This window comes from Mastigoproctus giganteus, chromosome 7 (genome assembly GCF_048544385.1).
Source record: "Mastigoproctus giganteus isolate SK-2022 chromosome 7, ASM4854438v1, whole genome shotgun sequence".
Lineage (NCBI taxonomy): Eukaryota > Metazoa > Arthropoda > Arachnida > Uropygi > Thelyphonidae > Mastigoproctus > Mastigoproctus giganteus.
The window spans coordinates 46969242-46989787 of NC_143581.1; the positions used below are offsets into that span (position 1 = coordinate 46969242).

The following is a 20546-nucleotide window of genomic DNA, read 5'->3' on the forward strand; positions in this document are numbered from 1 at the left end:
CTCAGGATCCTGGGTGTGCCAGGCTCATGCTCACCAAATGTGAGTCCCTGAAGTTTGGGGGAGAACCTAAATATTGTGGATCACCTTTGACAGACTTTTTATATTCTTTGAAATGACAGTTCCAGTAGACCTGTGTACTGGAACTGTCAGTGTAGGCATGCTGCCAAGACAGCTCATGGGGTTTTGTCAATGATATACAGGAATTTTGCTAGCAGGAATAAGGAGATGATTATATAAGGTAGTGGGCAGGCCACATATTGAGTAGTGCATACAGGTCTGATGTCTTATTTTATGAAGGATGTACAGCTGCTGGAATGGGCAGTGAGATTGGTGAGGGGAAACAGAGGGGGTGCTCTTACCAAAAAAAAGGCTTCAGTTCTGTAAATTGCAGCATCTGGAGCTAGGCACCTGTGAGGTGATATGATAAATTCAAATTGAGGAAAGATGGCTGCAGAATAGATGTGTGGAAGTTTGCTTTTAGCCAGTGGGTGGTTGATTGCTGGAATAAACTTCCATCTGTTGTGGAAGTGGATAGCTTAAATAGCTTAGGAAGAGCTGCAAACTATTGGAAGGAATGGATAGGTGAAATGGCGAGGTTTTTTTTTTTTTTTTTGCTGATGCTTAAGCTTGCTTTCTTGCATCATTTACCACTAGTAATACTAACTCATAATTTCTAGTCCCATGTAGGACCCCCCTCCCCATTAGGCCTTGTAATGCTTCCCCTCCTGCTTTTCAAGTTACTGCATGTGAAAATAGAAGCAATGCAATAATTAGTTCCACTCTTCTTATGGCGCTGTTATTAAATGATTAGTTTGTGTATCCCCTATCCCCCCCTCCCAAACTAATAGTCTTTTGGCCCTCCCTCCTAACAGTGCCTCAATAGCATCAGCAAATATTCTTGCACGTTGTCTATATAAGTGTATCCTATTCCTGTAAGAACAGTCCCATCTGTGAAAAACACTGGCACTGCTGAGAAAAATTCTATCCCAATGAGCCTTGAGTAATCTGTCCAGGGCTAAAAAGGCCTGACGTAGCCGATTGGTCAGGAGCGAGAGTGCATAGCACGCGTTCCTTGAGTGGACCGGGGTTCAAGCCCGTGACTACTAAATACGATAAATATTTGTATTGCCAATTTATTGTAAACTCTACTGACTTGGTTGTTGTGCCGGAGTATAAACAGAAAATGTATTGATTGAAAAGGCTCTCATCATGAACTTCCTATTATATTATAGCAAAATTTCAGACACTTTCAAATTCATCCTTAACTCATGGTTTTTTCTCAACATCATTGTTAAGTAAATCCTCAGAATGATTATGCTTAATATCATTAGTACCAACATTACAACAGTATCGCCTTTTGTTCCCTTAAAAGATAATTTTTCTACAATATCATTGAATTTTTACTCCTGGCAAATGCTCAGTTCCTATTCCACCTATCCTTATTACATTAATTGTTCTCAGGAGAATAGTCACCAAGAATAACTACTTTCTGCAGTAGTAGTGGTGCATCCTGCTAGTGATTTCTGCTATACAGCTATACACATGAGAGATAGGCTCTAAAGTAAAGTATGGCACCTGATTGTTTGCTTGATGAGTCTCTTGATTTAATTTCTTTGAGGACAACTTTTTTCTTAAAGCACTTAAATTTACTCTAACAATGCTGAACTTCTGCTTAATTGCCTTGTTCTCTCTGCACCTAGCACACACACAAGGGCATCTTTTGTGACATTATGTGCAACTGTAGTCAGGTCTGCATATATACCATGCACAGTGTGTGGAAAATGGCTTTGATTCCTAGGAGAATCTCCTTTGGTAATGCAGAATTGCATTAGCAGTTCTTGTGTGTAAGTGGAAGAACTTGTGTGCATGAAGAGCGAAGTCTTACATTATTGTTCAGTAAACAAATGCCCTCAGAGAGTAACCTATACCTTTGTTCTAAATGACTTGACAGTTTCTGTAGTCTTCTAGTATAAATTCAACCAAATAAAAAAGCAAATGATTTTTTTTTTTCGATGAAATTGTTTGTTTGAATTTCTTTGTTCAAGGTAAACCCATACACTTTTACTGGGTGGAGTGATGGCTAATGCAGGTACCATCATTACTCAATATTCTGTTTAAAAAAGAATTGCTCTCTTCCATGTAACACTGCAGGAATGAATGGAAAGCGTATTACAGCTTGCCACTCAATTCACTTTGAGCATCAGTTAACATTTTTGGTACCTATTTGGCACACAATTTGCAGTAGTTCAGATGTTTCACAATTTCATGAAGCAATGACCTCGCGATCTCAGGGAAGCTGTTATCCTCCTTTACTCCTGAATTCTTTCATTGACTCTATGAATCAGGCTGTCATCAATAATGGGTGGTCTTTAACTACTTTTTTCATTGTAGACACCAATCCTCCTTTCCTTGAGTTCGTGGTAGTACCGTTTACTACATTTCAGTGATTCATAACACAGTCTTCATAAGTCTGTACTAATTTCTGATGAATGTTGGCAGGCTGAATATTCCTGGCATTTAAAAATCTGATAACAGAAGGAATCTCACATTTGGCAGGATTTTCAATAACTATGTTCATTGTTAATTCTTATTGAGCAAATGATGCGTTTACAGTAATTAAACTAGTATAGTGTGTGTGTTAGTTAACAATATGTGTAGTCTTAAAAAAATTTAGGGTGAAAGCCTCAGACTAAGGAAAATTCACTAATCAAACAAGTTAGTGCATAGCATCATATTAGTTAGTAGTAAATCACCGAAGTAGGTGAATTGGCATTGTTTTTGTTATATCTCATATTGTGAATGCCTTCACAATGAGTTGCCCTGATATTGTACTACCTTGAATAAACAACGCTTTGCCATTGGAGAAGATTAATGATACTTATTCTCGGCAGATACCACCACCCAGACAGCAGGGTACTTACCTGCCCACCAATGGGAGGCCAAGAAGCCTTGAAACAGTGCCGTCTGGGTAGTGGTATCCACTGAGAATAAGTAACATTAATCTTCTCCGCTCTTTGCTTATTCGAAGTAGTACAATATCAGAGCAAATTGTTGTGAAAGGCATTCACAATATGAGATATAAAAAAACAATGCCAATTCACCTACTTTGGTGATTTATTAGAACTAATATGAGCTATGCACTAACTCGTTCAATATGTGTAGTGTAAATCACTCATCATGGCAACCCTCCACTTGTTTAAAGTTGCATATGTATTAGGTTGTTATATTCTAGACATGCTTAAGCATATAATATTAATATTTAAAACTTTGTATAATATATGTACAGTGGATTCTGGTTATTTGGGCTGCCTGGTTAGCAGTTTATTTGGGACAAATCTTAAAGAACAGAACCTAATTTCTGGTTTATTGGGCTTTTCTGTTAATGTAATCTATTATAAACAGATAGTAAACTTGATCTTATTGAATTTGCTATAATACTGACACCTGGAATTCTGTGGGTTTTTAAGTTATGGTGAAATGTGTTCCCCCTTCCATGAAATCTTAAATCATATAAAAAACATAAATAAATTTTCAGAATCTTCTCTTCATTCCTATTTTTTGAGCTTTATAACTGTAACTCCATTCTCACTTGCATGTATTGTGTTAGTTGCAATTTGTGCGTGCCGTGTTCTTTGTTATTGATTGCTTATCTTGTTTACTGTTTTAAATATTAAACCCCCCAAAATGTCAAACAGAAATATCAACTAGTTAGTATGTACATATTACAGTAAGTATTAATTAAACTATGCATGTAAGCATAAATTTATTTTTATTTTGCTGACCTGTGGAAAATATTCTTCTGATTTTCACGTATCATTTAATTTTTTAATTGGTAAGGTAATAAAGTGTAAAATTGTGCTTAATATATCTTTACTTTTATAGACTGTGGATAATATTCCTCCTATTTTCACTTATTAGAATCGCTGTTTAATAGAATTAAAATTCAATTCACAAACGTGATCATAATTATCGGCACTTACTACATATCGCATAGTGAACATACTTTACCACGGCAAGTCCATTGTAATGTGATTTGATCGTACAGAGAATCAATCGTAAAGCGGGAGTCCACTGTATTTTTAACTATTTACATGAAACTTCGCATAATTGGGGCAGCTGCTTAATCGGGCCAAAATGCACTGTCCCGATGTGTCCCAAATAACTGGAATCCACTGTATAAGCTAATGAAATTTTTACTAGATGCCAATTTCTGCTTAATCTGCAAGCATTTTAATTAGGTTATTATATTCTAGATATAACATAACAGTAAAATTGTAATAGTATTGATTATGTTTTTAAGTTGTGGTTCCATCTGGTTTAACAGTAGTTTCTAAGACATCTCTTGGCAGCTTGTTGGTCACTGTTTTGTAGACAATTCCCCAAGGGTTATTGTTTCCAGTAGTTCCCATCAACTGCCTCCACAACTTAAATATTTTGTGAATTAATTCATGCAAGATAATAGCACTCTGAAACAAATACAGCCCTGTCTTTCAAGAAGAATTGTCATTATTTTCTATGCACAGCTTCATTTTTTTTTTTTTTTTTTTTATAAGAAATTTCCTATAATATCCTTCTTGTTACAACTTACAATTTGAATTGCATATATATACCTCATTCTTTATTTACACTGTAATTTTAGGATCATTAACTGAAACCCTTAGCTTAACTAAAATTATTTTATATTTAACAAAAATCTTTTAGGTGCATATAGTGACACTGCAGGAATGATTGGTATAAGAAAGCATGCAGCTCAATATATTGAAAGGAGAGATGGTCTGCCTTGCAATTATGAGAATGTTATCCTTTTCAATGGAGCAAGTGAAGGTGTTAAGGTAAATTTGATTGTTTCTTGTACTATGCATTAGGTATTCACTGTTATTTTTATACATAACTTTGCAAATCAAATTATTATCACTGTTAGCTATGATGATAAAAAATAAATAAAAATGGGAAAAAATAATAAAATTTTAAACTCATTCAAGTGTACTCCCATATTCAGAACAACTACATAAATTTAAATTTCTTATGTCCATCCTATTTGGTATGAAAATCTCAAGAAAGGAGAGTTGAGGGGAAAAATGAGGAATATATGGGTTAATTTGAAATTGCCAAGTAAAAGATGTTGCACCTCACTACTTTAGGTAGCTAAGTCAGTAAATTACATCTAGTGGCTTCATTACTGTATACAACTGTGGACAGAAAAAAGAAATCTAATTAAAAATCACAGAATGGAATCACAAACTATTAGATCAGTAGTGGCCAACTTTTTCCTCCGATGTGCCGCAATGGGACCGTAGATTACTGCCTTTACTGCCTTGGGGAAGATTCAGAAGCATCCAAGACAAATCAAATTGGGGTGGGGGAACATTTATGATTACATTTACCTAATATATTCTTGCTAACTGTACAAAAGTATTTTATGCAGAGTGCTTGAAATGACAAAAAAAAAAAAAAAAAAAAAAATTTTGCTATTTCAAACAAATAAACAACAGTTTTGTAAGAACAAACAAAAGTTTGTCCTTAAAGAATTGTTGTCATGAAGAGCTCACTAGCTCCCCCACTTACCTGTATTAAACTAAAGTTAACAGGTAGTAAACATGAACTGTAGGCTCACGGCACAGTATAAAGTGTTTTGGGTTTAATGGCACCAGGTGTTCTCCCTGGTGCCATTAAACCTCCATGGGGTGTCTCCGTAGCCAGGTGGGAAGGAGCAGCAGTGCGTAGCATACACTTCTTGATTAGACTGGGGTTTGAGCCCATCGCCACCAAATATGGAGGATGCAGAAAGGTCAGAGAATGACCACCGCATATCCTGGAGCAATATGGCCTTAGTTGCTAACGCTCCTAAAAACCAAATAACAAACAAATAACCCCATCTCCATGTTGTGTACTCTGTTTGTGTAACACATAACTCTGTGAAGGCTAGAGATTTTACTAAAAAGTGTGTGTATTGTGTCGTATAGTGTCTTGTTGTGTTGTTCCTCTGACATTTTAGCCTTTGGGAACCCACGTTGCCCACACTTTTCCCTGAAGAGGCAGGTCAGGCATAGAGGGATCACAGTAAAAGCTTGTACTCTGGCAGGCCCTGCCACCCAGTTTCCTAAGATTTCAGTGGCTAGGGGTTAAGAGCAAGCACGATGGTTGGATAAGTTAGAGTAGGGTAGAAGGCTGAAGGATGGGGGGATACAGATAAAAATATGAGGATAATAGGGGAGGTGGCCCCAGAAATATCAGTGGGGATAAGCCCTACCAGGGGAAAGAAGGGGAGGGGAGAAGACAGGAACCAGTCTTCCCCCTGCCATTGCCAGGGAAAAGGGAGTAAAGGTACCACGCTAGGGGGAGTGCTATATAGAATGCCAGATGGTGCTGGCAGGAGAACTGCACGTTGTTAGGTGGGGAGATGCACGTTTACTTTATTCATAATCCGCATTCTCACTCTACTTGCATTCTATTTTTATACTTTTTATTTGTTTATTATTATTATTTTTAAATTATTTATTTATTTTTTTTTTCGCACATTCATCTTTTTCAGTCTGAATAATACTGTCTGGGTTGTTATTTACAGAGTTGCCCAACACAGGGTTGTGGTTCCATCTGGTTTAACAGTAGTTTTCTAAGACATCTCTTCTTGGCAGCTTGTTGGTCACTGTTTTGTAGACAATTCCCCAAGGGTTATTGTATCCAGTAGTTCCCATCAACTGCCTCCAGAATTCCTTTTTTTTTGTCTCTTATGAAGGCTGTATACTGATTCCTGAGAGATTATATAAGAATCTCTTATTGCATCCACCGCATTTTGTAGCCAAGATGTTCTGACTCTTTGAAAATTTCTCCTTGCCTAGTACACCCTTCTTCTGAGTTTAGTCAGTTCAAGGCACCACCAGGGGACTGCCTGCTTCCTCAGTTTTCCCCGTGGGATAGGCAGGTCTGCTGTTTTTGTTAAAATGTTTGTCATAGTCGGTGCTTGCTTGTCCGGGCTACAGTTGCCTGATCTAGACCACTCATTCTCCTGTTTTTTTAGTTCAGCTGCTGCATGTATGTTCTGTGAAAATCTGCCAGTTTGCCTTTTGAGGTTATGCTTTTTGATATCCAACAAGGAGTGTTGGGACGTTTGTAATTGCCTGTTTAGTTTGGAGGTGATGGCTCTATGATCTGATGTGGTCCAGACTGGCTGGACACACCAGTCTGTAATTTTATAAGCTATTGTCACTCTCCCACATGGTACTGCTAAAAGTTGGGAGGTTATTTGGTTGGCTTAGCACTTGAACGGGTGAGGTAGCTATATAGTCTGAAAGTATCTGGCTTCTGGACTCATAGCTTATTGAAACCTGGGTTGTTATGTCTGAATTTTTAAACTTTATTTTCATGTTTAATTTTTTAAATCAGTTCTATAACAGTAGCCACCAGTTTTAAACTTTTTTTCGATAACATGAGCGAAATCAACTGATTTTAACTAAATTGCATGCGCTGAAAACGAAAATGACAGTAGAAAGTTTCGTGGTATGGCTTTGTGCTCCTTTTTTCCCAAAATTGTGAATTTTTACTTGACTACTTTTCTTGTAATTTCTTGAAATAGAAATGATGACCAGTAAGCATTCCAAATGGATAAAAAATATCATATTTAAACTTTATAAACACATATTTGGATTTAAATAAGCAATTAACCCAAAAAAGGGGAGGCAAAAATAGGAAATCGTACTACATACAGTTATTTTTTCCTCTTATGAGCAGAATGATCCTCCCTTATCAAAAACCAGAAATAGTCATCCATCATTGCTGGATCCCATTGTCCTTGATACCTCTGCTCTATAGTGTGGATATCTTGGTGGAATCGTTCCCCATGCTTGTCACTGACAGATCCCAAGTTGTCTGCAAAGAAGTCCAGGTGCAAATGTAGGACGTCTTCAGTGACATTCACATCCTAATTTTTGATAGTTATGCAACAATTCTTCTGTCAACTCTTTATAGTTCTCTGCTTTTTTATTCCCTGAAAACCTGCTAACAACAGCTCTGAAGGATTTCCACGTAGCTAATTCAGTGGCATTAAATTTAGTTTTAAAGATTTCATCCTTTAAATGCCTTCTAATTTGTGGGCCTATGAATATATGGAGAGGGCGCTGACTCTCTTTAGAAAATACAGCTGCAAGTTACAGGCTCCGAAAAAAACGAAAAGTTTTTGCTTTTTATTTACATAATTGTTATTTTATATTGTACTTAATACGTAGTCTTATAGTTCTAATTACGCTGGTTATTTTTATTTTAATTTGTATAAACAGTTTTTGTAGATAGACGTAATACTTTATAAAACCGTTATTTCATTCGAATATTGCAGGCATTGTTTTTGTATATAGTGATAGGGAATTCAAATTTTTAATTGAGGTAGTTAGGTAGCTCTAACGTATAATTATAGAAACAGTAATACGCTTCACTGTTTCTATTAAATAGCGTAGTATTGACATTTAATTTAATTTAATTTATTGATCTTATTAATTTAAAATATCATGCCCCAAACTAGAGCAGCAAAGCAACGGGCACAAAGTGGCAGGAGTGCTGTGACTCGGGGAAGAACTGCAGGGGGCGATTCTCCAACGCATCACAGCCTAAAAAAATGTGCAACTTGTGAAATGTTTGCTGAACTATCTGGAACGGAACATGATATTGCCATGGGGGATGTCTTTGTGTGTGTGCGTGATGTAAGGAGTGTAAGGAAATCAGGCGACAACTCAGCGTTGTTATGGGCCTATATGAGAGTTTGAAGGACAGGGTGGATGCCCTTGAAAGATCTAAATTGAGGGGCCCATCAGGCTCTCAGCTGCCCACATCAACGCCAGAGCTTGCACTTGGTCATCACGCAACACAGTGGCAACCCCCAAGGCAGATTGCGCTGGTCCCAAAGGAACTAGTAGTTGTTGGTGACTCTATTGTCAGGGAAACGGGAAATATATTGTGTAAAAAGGATAGGTGGAACAGGACCAGGGTATGTCTGCCAGGGGCAAAGGTTGATGATGTTGTAGAGCAGATATCATCTTTTAAGGGCACAAAAGGTGATATAGTTGTACACGTTGGCACTAATGATATTAAGAGTAGGAGACCGGCAGAATTACTTAACAAGTACAGGTCACTGTTGAAAAAAAGCCGTGAAGTAGGGTTGAATTTGAAAGTGTCTGCAATTCTGCCCAGACACGATAGGAGGGAGTATATGATGAGAGCCTTGTCGATCAATTCGGCCCTGGAAAGATTGTGCAAGGCTCAAGGGGTAGAATTTTTTTCAGCCTGGACTGTACTTGTTAACAGGAGAGATTGCTTCTACAGGGACGGGATACACTTAAATAGAAAGGGTGCAAGAATATTTGCTGAAGCTATCGAGGCAGTGTTAGGTGGGTCGGAAAACTGATAGCTTGGGGGGGATACAAGGACTAATAGTTTAACAGTAGCTGTAGGCAGGGGTGAAGGTGATTCTTGCACAACTTCTATTAGAATAAGTAGCGACCTGGAGCGAGGGGTGTTGGTGGTTTCAGGGACGGATGTCAGTCATCGTGAAACAGGTGGGTATATGGGATGTGTTAGAGTGGCTGGGAATAGGAATAGGTGCATGTATACTTGCATGTATACCAATGCTAGAAGTATAGTAAATAAATTTGATGAATTTGAAGTGTTGGTCAAGACATCAAAGGCGGATATTGTTGGGATATCAGAGACGTGGTGTCACCCAGATATAAGGAATGCCGAACTGGAATTTGGGGAGTACAATGTGTACAGAAAGGATAGACAGGATTGGAAGGGAGGAGGTGTTATGCTGTTAATAAAGAAAAATATAAAATCAAAAGAAGTGCATCCAGTTGATATAGATGAACAGTGCACTGTTGAGTCAGTTTGGTGTGATATAAGCACTGCGAAAGCAAAAATTAGAGTAGGAGTGTGTTATAGGCCTAATGACTCGAATGAGTACAATGAACAATTGTACAGAGAAATAGAGTGGGCTAGTAAATCGGAATGTCTTATAATGGGGGATTTTAACTTCCCAGATATTGACTGGAACTTGTGGGTTGGGCACTCACACACTAGTCAGACTTTTGTGGATTTATTGGATGATTGTTTTCTGCAGCAGCATGTTCGAGAGGCAACCAGAGAAAGTAATACTCTTGATCTGGTTATCAGCAGTGATCATTCATGTATTAGGAATTTGCAGATAAAAGAACCACTAGGTGGCAGTGATCACAGTGTACTGACGTGGGATTTACTTAAAGATTTAATTACCATCAGGGGTAAAGGAAAGGGTTTTTGCTTCTGTAAAGGCGAGTACAGTGGTCTCCGACAGTTTTTAAATTCTGTACAGTGGGATCAACTGACGATGTTACCAACAGTAAATTCTAAGTGGGAAGCATTCAAGGAATTAATCGTGGAAGCTACTAAAAGTTTCATACCTATTAAGAAATATTGTTCAAGGTTTAGGCCTAAATGGTTGTCAAATGAACTAATGAGACTCATAACAGAGAAGAAAAATGCATGGGATGCATATAAATTATCAAGCGACTCAGAAGCCTATGGCAGATATAAGTTAATCTGTAATCAGGTCACAAAGGAGGTTCGGCAGGTGAAGGCAGATTACGAGAAATCCTTGGCAAAAGATGCTAAGAAAAACAGCAAGGATTTCTTTACTTATATAAACTCTAAAAGGAAGGGGATGAATATGATTGGTCCACTTGACATCGATGGTTCGACTGTTGATGATCCTGCTCAGATAGCAAACAAACTGAATGAGTATTTTGCATCTACATTCACACGTGAGGAATTATTAAGGTTTGAAAATGGCAGAAGGTTATCAAATTGTAGCAGGGTGCTTAATGATCTTGTAATAACTGAGAGCAAAGTGGAAGAGAAATTGTTGAAGTTAAACATAAGAAAAGCACCTGGGGTGGATGGGATCTATCCAGTTATATTAAAGGAGGCGGCAAGGCAACTAAGCAAACCCTTAGCCATAATTATGAGAACATCCTTGGACTCAGGGGAGGTTCCCATGGACTGGAGATGTGCAAATGTATCCCCAATTCACAAAGGGGGATCGAAGGGTGACACGAGTAATTACAGACCAGTTAGTTTAACTTCTGTTCCGGGTAAAATAATGGAGTCGCTGGTTAAAGATGCATTGCAGGATCATCTAGACAAGACTGCAGCAATAATTCAGACACAGCATGGATTTGTTAAGGGAAAGTCTTGTCTGACAAATTTGATAGGATATTATGATGTGGTTACAAAGGAACTGGATGCAAAAAACAATTTTGATATCATATATTTGGATTTCAGGAAAGCTTTTGACACTGTTGTGCATGGAAGACTATTGTACAAATTGGAGCAGAATGGTATTAAGGGTAAATTGCTACAATGGATAAAAGGATGGTTAAGTGCGAGAAGACAGAGGGTGGTAATCAATGGGTGCTGCTCTTCTTGGACTAATGTTATTAGTGGAGTCCCACAGGGTTCGGTGTTAGGTCCACTGTTGTTTTGTATATTTATCAATGATATTGATGAAGGTATATCAGGCTTAATGTCGAAGTTTGCAGATGATACAAAGGTTGGCAGGGTTGTTAATGACAGTAATGGCAGTGTGCTACTGCAACAGGATCTAGATAATTTGGGCAGATGGGCTAAGAAGTGGCAACTGAAGTTTAACCTTGACAAATGCAAAGTACTGCATATGGGTAGAAGTAACCCCAGAGAAACGTACCAACTGTGTGGTACTACACTTAAGGTGGTAGAAAATGAAAAAAGACCTGGGAGTAATTGTGCAGGCAGATATGAAGTTTTCTGAGCAATGCAGACAGGCTGCCAGGGCAGGTCATGGGGTTTTGTCAATGATATATAGGAATTTTGCTAGCAGGGAAAAGGAGGTGATTATCCCTCTGTATAAGGCAATGGTCAGGCCACGCCTTGAGTACTGCGTACAGGTCTGGAGACCTCATTTTAGGAAGGATGTAGATTTACTTGAGCGGGTACAGAGAAGGGCAACAAGAATGGTGAGGGGAATGAAGGAATCCTCTTACCAAGAGAGGCTTAAGTTCTGCAAATTGCAGTGGCTGGAGACTAGGCACCTGCACGGTGATCTGATTGAGGTATATAAGGCCTTGAATGGATTGAGCACACTGAATTCTGATGGGATCCTTCCACTTGTTCAGATTACGAACCTAAGGGGGCATAAATTCAAATTAAGAAAAGACAGATGTAGAATAGATGTGCGGAAATTTGCCTTTAGCCAGCGGGTGGTTAATTGCTGGAACAAACTTCCATCTGTCGTTGTGGAAGTTGATAGCTTGAATAAATTTAATTAGGAACTGGACAGGCATTTGGAGGGAATGGTGTGATTTTTTTTTTTTTTTTTTTTTTGGCTGATGGTGCATAAGCTCATACATTTGCTTTCTTGCATCACATGCCACTACTACTACTACTATATACCCTCCTTCAACTTTGCATCACTAATTTTTGGAAACTGGCTTTTTAAGTACTTGAAACCTTCACTATTTTTTTCCAGAACTTTTACAAAATTTTTCATGAGACCCAGCTTAATGTGCAAAGGCAGAAGAAACACCATTTCAGGTTTCACTAAAGGCATGCATTTGATGTTGTTTCCTGAGAATGTATTCTTCTCTGATGGGCCATTCCTTCACATTATAACGATGTTCTATTGCTTGACTATCCCATAGACACAGGAAAAAACAATACTTAGTAAAACCACCCTGTAGTCCAAGCAACAAAGCAATTACTTTTAAATCACCACAGATTTTCCAAAATAGCAATGACATGCTATCATAGGTTTCTTTTGTAGCCACTGGGCCGACTATTTGATATTACCATTGTGTAGCAAAACTGCTTTTAAACTGAGTTTAGAAGAATCAATGGATAATCTCCATTCTTCAGGATTGTGTTCAAACCCTAGTTCATCCATCAATCCATTTACACCTTTGTAGACACAAAAAGAACCTTCCATTTGATAATAACCCGCAAACTTTTCATTTCGGTTTGTAAACACAGAAATCCTCATGGTTTTTGCCAGCAAATTCCACTGTTGCAACCTAGATCTTAATAGCTCAGCTGTTGCTTTGAAAGATATAAATCCCTGACCAAATCATTAAGTTCACTTTGCTCAATTAATTGTGGGGTTTGTCGTTTTCAGGATTGTAAGTAGGATTGACAGATGTTGAGGGGGCAGGTATGGGCTCTAGTCACTTCTTCCAGAATAGTGATTTCTTAACAACTAGGTGGAGGAATAGGAAGTTCAGGTGTGTGTGTGTGTGTGCGTGTGCGTGCGCACTGGGCTTATTGCAGATGGAAAGTTGGGGTATTTTTATTTTAACTCTATTTTTCCTTCTAAACCCCTTGTTATTTGTGAGGCAGAAATAACAATCTTCGAGGTGAGTTGTTGGTTCTCGCCAGATCATCGGAATAGCAAAAAAGCATTTTAGAATTGTTTCCCTTCATCCATTCAGTCAGATTTTACATAGCACGTTATGCAGCACCCACCTTTTATCCTGATCACCCATGTGACAACCAAAATAAAAATAATAAGCTTGTTTCACCTTGTCTGTGATTGATCGATGTTTCAACTTCACTGTAAATTGTCCACAAACATATCAAAAACTGTTTGGTGAATTAACGCACACACACACCGATTTCACAAGACCAAAATGGAGCTTTAAAACACCTCAACCTACCACTAGATCTTACAAATCAAAGCTAACCCCAAAAATGTACATTTAAGGGCTAAAGACAGATTGTAAACAAGTTGTTGTCTTTCACAGAGGCACCTGGCTGCTGGAAATACAGCAGGCCTCCGTTATAATGCGGTTCACTTTACGCTGATTCGCTATAACGCTGTTCTTATATTATAACCCGTATCTGACTATAACGCTCTTTTACAGATTGCATTTTTGCATTTTCGAAATTGTGTCATTTGATGGAGTAGACAGCTTGAAAATGAATATAAAAATACGGTTAAAACATTTCCCACGCCGACTTGAGAAATATTCCCACGCTCAGTGAAATTCTCTCGCGCGCTAATTTAATTGCAGTACAGTGACTTGTTACGTAGTTCCGAGATCAACATTTTAAAAAATGATCATGTATATTGCTGGTAATATTTGCGTTATATGCATTTATCCGAAGTCTAGTCATCACTCAGTACAGTATTAGACATTGTGTGTAATGGACAGTTTACTTGAACATTGTATTGTAATTAATGCATCCAACGCAGTTGCATTTTCGAAGAGTTAATAATGGCCAATAAGAATGAAAAAGCAACAACATCTGGGCGCAGTACGAAGACTATAAATGTAAGAAAAATACTACCGGTACTGAATTTGAAAATTAAATTAGACGTTTTGAAGCGAATCGATTCCAGTAAAAGACAAGCGGATGTGTGCCATAATTTAGGACTTGCAAATTTAACTGTACGAACAATTATGAAAAAATAAAGAATTAATTTTAGCAGCGGAAAAGATAGCTGTTCCACTACAAGCAACTAGAACTAGGCCGGCTATTAGGATTCAAATGGAAAGACTAACTAATTTTATTGAAGATAATATCCAATGCAGAATTCAGTTAAGTTAAATATTAAAAATAATAAAAAAGAGAGAGAAATTAGCCTATATGATGATCTGAAGAAAACTCACCTAAAAAAAAAAAAAAAATTGGAACCATTTAAAACTAGTAAGGGCTGGTTGAATAGATTTAAAATCCAGGGAGAAGCCGCAAGTGCAGATCAAGGAGCCGAAACTTTCAAAAAAGAACTTGTTAAAATTATTGAAGAGGGGTATCGGGTGTTATACTTCTCAACAAGTTTATAACATAGATGAAGCAGGACTTTTGTGGAAACGAATGCCTAAAAGAAGTTTCATATTGAAAGAAAAAAAAAACATGCCAGGTTTCAGAGCGGTGAAGGATCAGTTGACTTTATTGTTGGGTGGTAACGCTGCGGGGGATTTAAAATTAATACTCTTTTAGTTTATTTGGAAGAGGGCCAAAGTTCAACCCAAAATCGACACATTTTTTATGATTAGATTCATCAATTAAATTAAATCAATTTAGATCAATTAAATTCATTATTTTAATTGGAATTTTAAGTTTAATTTTGATACGTAAGTAGTTACCACATAATTATATACGTATGTAATGCAGAATATTTTATAAGTACAAATATTTGAATATTAAATATTTTGACCGACATTTGTGCATCTTTTCACTACCATTTATTATTGATTAAGAAATATCCTATGGCACCGACCACAACTCACAAATACATATGTTACCTTATGGGAATGCGGTGCTCGCTTAGCGCGGATTCACTTAGCGCTCTGTTTTTCCAGAACGAATTATCAGCGTTAAGCGGGGGTCACCTGTATAGTAGGGTCCAAATGTGCTACCACATAATAAGGATTATAGCCTTGTAACTCAGAGCGGCCACTCCTCAGGGCCATAAAACTTAAAAGAGGTATTAACATACCATTAAACAACATAGATGTGTCTCTTTTGTTACAATAAATTCGACCGGGAAAGGTACAGAGTGTGATGTTGGATGATTTTGTTGATTTTTGAAGCTATTTTACAGTTTTTTTTTTTTTAAACTGTTTTTGCATTTTTCTAAAAAATGTGACATGATAGAAACGTTTTACTGTCTATATTTGTAATCAGCACCTACAAATTAACAAAAAATGCTTACTTTCACCCATGTTAGCAAAACCTTGTTGGCCAGTGTAATTTTTCTGCACTTGGGAGGTGAGGTGTACCACTGACAAGAGGGAACTATGCCACAAGTAGCATGCATTCTACAGGTTGGCCACCTCTGTGTTAGATAAAATAGATTAGGTAATGAAGAGTTAATTTCAAAGAAAATATAAATGTGCAGGATAGCAAATTCTCTGACCTTTGTGGCCATCCTTAAATATAAACAAAAAATTTAATTGGTATTACCAGTAGAGTTGGCACTTTAGAAATATGAGCCAAAACACCATTATTCCTAGCAGTAACTAATAAAGTTCATAAAAATACAGTTGCATTTTAAGTTTTAGTGTAAGTTAATTAATAAAAAAGTAATATAAAAGCTAATTTTTAAAAATAACTTAGTACATATTTATTTTCCTTGCAGTACATGTCGCAAGGAAATAATAGATTTCTTTAATCTCTTTCCAGTATGTCCTTTCTCTTTTTAATTCCCCTGTGAATGGGAAGCCGCCTGGTGTAATGATTCCAATTCCTCAGTATCCATTATATTCTGCAACATTAGTTGAATATGGAATGCATCAGGTAGGAAAAACATTTTTGATATAGTGTATCAAATTTAGTATTGTTATCATAATAAGACAAAGTGAGGCTTTTATAACTATTGAAACAATAAATAAAAATAATCTTGATTTAGGTGTAGTTGTCTAGTTTCCAAAAAAATTGATTCAATTATATTGCATATATTTACGGAATTACATGGTATAAAAAATCGAATTGTCACAAAACAGCCAACTTGAGAAAGTCGGTCAAGTGAAATCATTTTTAATTTTGTAAACATATGGATCATTGCTATATGTAGTTGAGATCTATGTAAACATAGCAGTTTACATAGATCATTACAAAATGATCCATATGTTTACATAGCAATGATCACTGGAAATCCATTGGAAGAAATGTTTCCTCTAGATCAAACTCCCATGCATTGAGGAGCTTTTCTTCAAGGAAATTCAAAAACTAGTTCAGTATTCACTGTTATTATTGGGAAATTATTTCAATATCATGAATTGAAACAGCTTACCTTAATGCAAATTTCAGTGGATATTATTTTGATTTTGTGAACATTCTCTCCTCCCCAGCAGTGGGAAAACTTGTTCAGTCATAGGTTCTAGATCAAAAAAAGTCAGCAAGGTCTGATAAAGTTGCTTGTTCCAATTATAAACTAATCAGCATTTTTTTTTTTTTTTTTTTTTTTTTGGTCAACACATGCATATATTCTACTTATTGGCATAGCTGTAGAGATAAAAATGAGTCTCTTTTGCGAATCAGATCTTTTTTTCAAAAAATGAAAATGAAGAAATTAAGCACAAAAGTTGACACATTTACGTTTGTTGCATCAGCAAAGGTCAGCTGCATTTGAATTTTATTCAAAATGATTTTCAGACCATGGATAAGAGTTCATTAAATTGATTTTTTGAAGTTAAGTATTTATGTACTACACATCATTCAGGAAGTTACTGCTAGGGGTAACAGTTTGTCAAGTCTGTGGTATTCTGTAACATCACAGTCAGTTCTTTATGCCGTATTTCATTAAATATATGCAATTAAATCTTCAGAATCTTCTGGAATGCCTTGATGTGTAGTATGTATCACAATGAGCTGCACAGAGATTCTGTTACATCCTTCATTACACTGGAAGGGTGTGTTTATGGAAAGTGTGCACTTCTGTTTTCCTGAATTTGCTTTGGCCATTTTCTTAAATGAAGTTTTATTTATGGTTTAGCTCTTATACTTCATATAAAAAATCTTGAGAGCATGAAGCTTCAAACTGCAGAAAAAAAATTCAACTACATATAAGTAAGTACTTAAGTATTGTGTCTACAGCAATTGAACCAGTAAAAGTTGTGTTATTAGAGGCATCTTAACATTACATCTCAATATTGTGAAATCTTTAAAAACATGTTGCTTCTCTGTAATACTTATTCTCAGTGGGTATCACCACTAGTCAGACAATATGAAATGTAATGATGTCTCTAATAGTACAACTTCGGTTGGCCCACCTTAACCATCTTGTAGACATGATGCTTAAGTACTAACTTAATAAACCTCACCTTTTGTCTGTGTGGTTTGTTTGTAGTTTGAAAAATATTGAAGAAACTAAAATTACAAAAAAATTAAAAATCAGCTTTTGAATCCCCATCACTTTTTTTTCCAGGAGATTCAAAAACTAAGTTTAGTTCTTTTATGTAATTTCAATTTCTTCACTATTTTTAAGCAGTGTTTTAATTAAAAAAAAAAAAAAAATAAGAATATTCATTACACTCTCTTTCCCTTGGCTACATAAGTTTCAAAGCTGTTACAAAATAGACTGAACATGTGTTGCTGTTTGTATATAACCTATATGTTATCTATGATGTCATACATCAGACAGGATGTGCATGATACTTGTGCACCTGCCTGATATAAGATATAGCTTACAGGGTCATCTAATTAAAATGCAACACAATTTGCATTAATCCAATTAAAACTCTTAAGGATGTTGGAGGCATCCACCTTGATCATATAGCCATGAATTTACTCTTCGTTGTGTGTTTGATACAATAAGATGTCGATGAATGGTTAACGTGCTAATTCTTCAGAATAAATTAGTTAAAATTATGCTGTACACCATGTCATGGTGTGTTGCATAATATTAACTAACTGGTGTACTAGATAAATTGTGTTTCCATCATGTTGAAAGAGAAAACCTTATTGTAAACTTAGTCTTGAAATCAGAGGAAAAAAATCTTATTGACAACTGGATAATCTTCCCTGATGGAGGAATTTTTCATATTTGATTGTTGATTTCTAGTTGTAACTTGAATTTGATATCTAGAGATCCTGCAAACTTATTTTAGACATTGTTCAGATGGCTTTCACTTTAAGAATTCACCACAGAGACAAGCCTAATAAGAAATTTGCATATGTAAGAAAAGTTGTAAAACAACAAAATAATACAGATTAATTTCCAAGTAAAACAGCTTAGCACTCAAGTCCTGCTGCTCTGCTTTCCTGGGCGCCTCCGTAGCCAGGTGGGAAGGAGCAGCAGTGCGTAGAACACGCTACTTCATTAGACCGGGGTTCGAGCCCGTCACCACCAAATACGGAGGATGCGGAAAGGCCAGGGAATGACCACCGCATGTCACGGAGCAATATGGCCTTCGTTGCTAATGCTCCTAAAAACCAAATAACAAACAACAAAAGAATCTGCTTTCCTGGCAAATCCATTTGTGGCTAATGTCTTTAGCCATACATGCTCCATGCACTTTTTATTGATCAGTCCCTTCTTGGATTTATTAAGTTGTGCTAGATTAACCCCCAGATTTGAAACGTCTCACACTAAGACCAGCAGCCTTTTAAATGAGCAGCTGTTTATCTTGAATATTGCTTAATTTATAATTATTTTTGTATATTTCTTTTGTAACTACAGGAAACCACCAGTTTTACAAACTGATAACGAGGAGGAGGAGGCATCCATTATTGAAAAGTGTCTATTAAATTGAAAGTTTTTCCAGAGACCATTTGTATACCTCACATAATTGGAAAATTTACACAATTGCCCTGTACAGTAAACCCTCGCTATTCGCGGGTGTTACGTTCCTGAGAAATATTGCGAATACTGAGTTATGGCTCCCATAGTAATAAAGGGGTTCCGTTCCAAAGTAAGAAATATATAAGAAAAACTAGTCTAAAATTTTGTCTATGTATGTATTATATGTACCTTCATAATATGACTGTACATGACAGTACATAGTGAAATGCAAGCATATGGCATCGAAATGAAAATAAGAAACAATTTAATATTAAATGTAATATTTATTAGAAATTTCAAACAAATCTTTCAAATCAGCGCCTTTGCTAGCAAAAAAAAAACATCCCGCCAGTGCTATCACCAGTTTCGCTAAAGTGTTGATAAAGACGTTTTGCCATTTAACGAATGATGAGTGAACTTAACGGAATTTTATTTTGAATTCGGTCTTCTATCCACAGATTTAAAGCTTTTCCATTTTTTTTAATTTAACATCACGAGTTACAGAGCAAATTTTTGAAGCAATTAGCGCGGTTTCACGGACACTACGGCAGATTTTTTCTTCCGATTTCTTGATTGATCGTACCGTTGACTCATTGATTTTATAATGTTTTGCCACTGAGGAGACACTTTCACCTTTAGAAATTTCGTCTAATAACTCAATTTTATTCGCTAGTGTCATCATCTTCTTTGATATTTTCACATTTCTCTTTTTATTCGTAGCCATATTTTTGTAGGGGTTAGAAAGAACTTGACCACAATAAAGTCACTTTCTTCCGTTAACGCACTCGAAAAAGTCTGTTTTACACTGCAAAACGGTAGAGTTATCATTTTTGTAAGCATATCAATTTATAAATTGATAAATTTATTCAATTTATAAACATAAATTAAAATCAAACGACGAAACCTTCCATGACTAACACATACTGAACAAGGATTAGCGAGAAACATCCACGCTCGCGATTTTTTCACCCCTCTCCCCCCCACCCACTGAGCGCTGTTTTGACCGGGAAAGATAATTTTAGCCACGCCCATGTTTTTTATGGCGGAAAATATTCACGGCGTTTTAAAATTCACATTTTTTTAGGTTTCATTTTATATTAAATCGGCGATCGCGAATACGCGAAACTGCGAATACAGATACCGCGAATAGCGGGGGTTTACTGTATATGTATGTATTAAAAACCCTGAAATGAACTTAAACTGCAAAAAAATAAGATTTTATTTACCTTGACTTTCTTGGCCGATACATAGTAGAAGAAAATTTACCATG

General features: G+C 36.5%; 1 protein-coding gene across 1 annotated transcript in view; it reads left to right on the forward strand.

Annotated features, from left to right (window-relative positions):
- LOC150082876 (alanine aminotransferase 1) overlaps positions 1 to 20546 on the forward strand; it is a 101285-nt gene that overhangs the window by 20852 nt on the left and 59887 nt on the right. Inside the window, exons 4-5 of the mRNA XM_090376887.1 lie at positions 4702 to 4832; positions 16177 to 16290. Coding sequence (XP_090233013.1) covers positions 4702 to 4832; positions 16177 to 16290 — 245 coding nt within the window. The remainder of the gene's footprint in view (positions 1 to 4701; positions 4833 to 16176; positions 16291 to 20546) is intronic.